Genomic DNA, 4,794 nt, shown 5'->3' on the forward strand with positions numbered 1-4,794 from the left:
TCACTCTCAAGAACAAAGTTCAGAATTTACTTGACAATGGCATTTTATCCTTCAAGAATCCACCCCCTAATATCCATCAAAATCCGTTGCCTAATCATGCCGAGAATGTCAACGTAGTTACAGAAGAAGGCAATGAGAGTAAGCAAACCTTTAATGTGGATGTTCATGAACTTTATAAGTTACTAGTGTCAGCTGGACACTTTGAAGATGGGGAGGATATTCCAATGGAAGAAAAACTGAAATATATCACTCGGACGGTAGATATGGGAGTCATCTATAGTATGAAGGAAGATAGTATGACGACCCTGACGGCTGTTATTGACTCATTATGTGAGAAGGAGTCGGAGGAGACACCTGTTGATCCCTTACCATGAATTCCTTCTAGAAATAATAAAGGAATTTGAGGAGATTTCTTTTGATTATTTGCCTCGATCGCAGAATCAGTTCACCGACGCCCTGGCCACTTTATCATCAATGCTACAAGTCATGGAGGGGGTTAGACATCGAGCCACTGAAAATCGAAATATTGACACGTTCAGCTTACTGTTCGGCAATCGCAAATGAACCTGATGAGAAGCCGTGGTATCACGACATCATGAACTATCTTCAAAAGGGTGAATACCCTCCTAGAAGTGAACTAGCGGATCAGAAATACATAAGGAAACTAACGTTGAAATTGTTCATCAGTGGCAATGCTCTTTATAAGAGGTCTTTTGACTCTATTTTGTTGAAATGTGTCAATGCCAAAGAGGCTAATCAGTTGATGAGAGAAATACATGAGGGAGAGTGCGGTCCGCCCATGAATGGTCACCTTTTGGCTAGAAAAATCATGAGACTGTGTTACTTTTGGATGGCTATGGAGGCTGACTATATTCGGCATGTTCGTTATTGCCATCGGTACCAAATTCATGCAGACAAAATCAACGTACCACCGAATGAATTGCGTCAAATGTCTGAGTCATGGCCCTTCTCAATGTGGGGGATCGACATGATTGGGCCAATTAATCCTAAGGCTTCCAATGGACATCACTTCATCTTGGTAGCCATCGATTATTTCACCAAGTGGATCGAGGCGAACTCATATGCCAATGTCACCGCTAAGAATGTAGCCAAGTTTATTTGCCGTGACATCATCGCTCGTTATGGAGTCCCGGAAGCGATCATTACTGATAATGGCTCGAATCTGACCAACAAGGTGGTAGATGGCTTACTCGATGAGTTTCATATTCGTCACCTGAATTCCTCACCTTACCGCCCGCAAATGAATGGAGCCGTGGAGGCAGCCAATAAGAACATAAAGAAGATCCTGTCGAAGACTATCGATAATTATTGAGACTGGCATGAACGGCTGCCTTATGCATTGATGGCATATCGAACTTCGATTCGCACTTCGACATGGGCGACTCCTTTCTCACTCGTTTATGGTATGGAAGCGGTCTTACCCGTGGAAGTCGAAATCCCTTCATTAAGGATTCTCTCACAAGCTGAGCTCTCTGAGGAAGAGTGGACTCAACAGAGATGGGATCAGTTGAATATGATTGATGAGAAGAGACTAGAGGCTTTATGCCATGGTTAATGCTACCAAAAGCGAGTTGCAAAGTCCAACCTCGATATTTTGAAGCCGGAGATCTCGTGCTAAGGAGAGTGTTGTCTCTCACGCCCGAATTAGATGGAAAGTTCGCCCCAAATTATGATGGTCCGTATGTCGTTAGAAAGGTTCTACCTAGGGGTACCTTAATTCTTGTAGAAATGGATGGCCAAGAGTTACCAAACCTGTAAACGTCGATTCGGTGAAAAAGTATTTTCCTTGGATGAAATCCAAGGCCCGAGAGCCATTTTCGATGCAATCCGAATCACTGTAGGTTATTCACATCATGCATATCATGCATACATGCACACATGTTTACTTTGTAGGTCCTAAACAATCCGCAAATTGATCCACGAACTACTGAACTGTCTTGGCAAGCATCCAACAAGCCAAATGCGAAGGAGGGGGTTACCAAGTCATTAGGCCGCAAGTAAGTACCCTTTTTCTTAATGCCAAAAGAAGGTCGAATGGAAAATTTGCTTTGAAAAAAAAAAACAAAAAAACAAAAAAGAAGAAAAAAGGTTCTTGGCTGGTTTGAGAAAAACAAGCATAAAAGTAGAAATTGTGAAAGTAAACTTTTCACAAAAATTTTGAATATCATCATTGTCCAAAGTTGTCTTGATGCTTGGGGAAACATTCATTTTGAATCAAAATTCCCTATGGAGATCAATCTACTCAGGTGATCTTGGCAAAACAAGAAGAAATATATTAATCATGCCAAGCGAGAAGCACTTAGAATGAAGAAAGGCGAACCATTCCCAAACACGTCCTATAAACACTTTGTGAGTTGAGTGCAGAAAAAAAAAATCGTGTTTTAGGACGAGAGATTCATTCGCAAATAGTACATGGATCAAAGTGAAAAGAGGCATTTCTTTCATCCATCCTACACACTACAGGTAATCATAGTTAAGCCCCTTCGAGCCTTCACATGTGAAGAATTTCTACAAAATACCCCTATCAAGAACCACCCCACAATGGGGCAAGTTTGGAGGTTTTGGTTGACATTCTTTGGAGGAAAAGATGATAAAGATTTTTTTGCTCTTACTTGCATTAATCTTTGGTGGTAACTTCAAATGAGTCCTTATGGAAGCTCGAAGCGTCCCAAAATGAAGAAGAGCATTTCTTCCTCTACCCAAACACTTATACCCTTTGTTTAGCCAAGTTAACCCTGAACATTCATTTCAAAAGCCCGAGTAGCGATTATTTCTATAGCAGTCTGAATTTTCGATCCTTTTCCCCAGATTTATGAAATGAATATTTGGCCAATGCACTTATAGTGAGATCTAACCCGGAACCGCGTATTCTCGGGATGCTAACCATAGGGGTAAGGCCATCACGGGATTGAGTTCGCACGACCAAAGAACTCGACCTAGGTTCGATCTTCGACCATAAGGATTGACGAGGGAATGTTTTGGGCCAACAGAAACCGATCTATTTGATTGATCGTGTCCGAAGGGAACTAGCAACAGACTCTCGCAATTACATGACAATCGAGGTCGCCCTGGTTTGAGCAAACTTAAACGTGATTTGACTTAGTGTCGGTCACGGGTCGAGAGCGCGTAATCCTAATGAGCCACCCGTTAGCCAGAGATAAGCTAAAGTCGCGATTGTTCGATTCTAGTCATTTCTTGGAATTTGGGCCCGGGAATCGAGAATTTTGAAAGTGACAATTTTGAGCGGCCGATGACGTTTTTGGCTTGGCCAACCTTGGGGCCACCCATTTCTGCAAAAAAATGGATTTTGGTTCGGGACCGGAAAAATGACCATTTTGCCCCTGGACCATGTGTTGGGTATTCCGAATTTTGGATTGGAAATTTGGAATTAATTAAGATATGTTTTCAGCTCAATTATTGGGGCTAATGACCATAATACCCCTCAATTATTGGATAAAATTAAATCCAAGCCTTTGGATCAAGGGCATTTTGTTCAAAGCAATGGAGATGGTGACACATGGAGTCCACTCACTAGTATTTGACCCCTTTGACCTCTCTCTCTCTCTTCACATTTTTCTTTCTCACGAAGCAAGTCCCTCTCTCTCATTTTCCTCTCCATTTCCCGCCGGTCATCCCCTCCTCCATCCAGGCGTGATCGCCAATCGCCCAGCACGCCGCCGCCGCGCCGTCGTTCGCTGCCTGGCCGACGGCGACGCTGCTGCTGCTGGGCCGGCTATTCCAGCCCCTTGTCCAGTCCGTTTGTCCGCCTTTTCAAAGTAAGTGACTTCCCCAAACTCTCCCTAGGACCTCGGGTATTGTAGGATGTGTTTAGGGCTCGGTTTAGGTGATATGTGTGGTTGTTTTGGGACTTGGTGTGAAGCTGGATGTTCGGTAGTCGTGGACTGAATCGAGGGGTGGAAATATGAGGTTTGGGAGGTTCCCGTGATGATATGGAACGATTACGGTTTGAATCCGTGAGATTTGGTGTGATTCTCGGATTCGTGACTACTGTACCCGTCCGGTTTGCTATTTTTGTGGAGAATTTTTTGGGCCGAATTTTAGGAAGTTTACTTCATGAAAGTTTCTCCCAATATCTTGACGTATAACATATTTTAAATTTGGAATTTTTGGAGGCCATTTGGGTCGCACGAAAACCCATTTTCAGACCGTCTTAAAACTGCCGGAACACTGTTCATCCCGACCTTCTTGTCTTGCCGAATTTTTATAAAATTTTCCAGATTTATTTTCAATAAAATTCCTTCACAAAATTTGTTGGTGACTTTCTTTTCTACGACATATAAAAATTTCAAAGCTTTTTAAGGTAATTTGGGTGTTGAAAGAAATGTATTTTGAGGACAAAACAGTCTGTTAAAGTGAACTGATTTTGGTCTGATTTCGAGGAACAAAAAGGCATGGTTGCAGATTGAACCGGATTTCATGTTCTTCATAAGAAATGTTTATCAAGATGTTTTTTATGATATATCCAAAATTTAAAATTTTTGGAGTTCGATTACTATTTATTTTGATGGGATTTCGGTCACTGTGTAAACTGCCCTCGTGACGGGAATTGATACCTGAATGTGTATCTGCATGTTCTAGGGGCTGAATTGAAATGGTTGAATTGGGTGCATTGAATTAATGTTCGGGTATGTGTGACCGTGTGGTGTGATTGTGTGATGGTGAAATGTATGTGGAGCATGTGATTGTGTGGCGGTGTGATATGTGTGGCCGCGTGGCTCGTGTGGTACGATGATACGAGATGATTGGAATGGT

General features: G+C 42.3%; 1 protein-coding gene across 1 annotated transcript; it reads left to right on the top strand.

The window, feature by feature from the left end:
• The first annotated feature begins 595 nt into the window (after positions 1 to 595).
• LOC115684321 (uncharacterized) lies at positions 596 to 1,333 on the top strand. Its single transcript, XM_030609058.1, has one exon. The coding sequence runs from the start codon at positions 596 to 598 to the stop codon at positions 1,331 to 1,333; it is 738 nt and encodes a 245-aa protein (XP_030464918.1).
• The last annotated feature ends 3,461 nt before the right edge of the window (positions 1,334 to 4,794 follow it).

This window comes from Syzygium oleosum, unplaced genomic scaffold (assembly GCF_021117445.2).
Source record: "Syzygium oleosum isolate NSW1041296 unplaced genomic scaffold, Sole_v2.1 Sole_v2.27, whole genome shotgun sequence".
In the NCBI taxonomy this organism is placed as follows: domain Eukaryota; kingdom Viridiplantae; phylum Streptophyta; class Magnoliopsida; order Myrtales; family Myrtaceae; genus Syzygium; species Syzygium oleosum.

Bases quoted from the DNA above. Each gene is read 5' to 3' on its own strand.
- LOC115684321 (XM_030609058.1), top strand. From the start codon at position 596: ATGAACTATCTTCAAAAGGGTGAATACCCTCCTAGAAGTGAACTAGCG.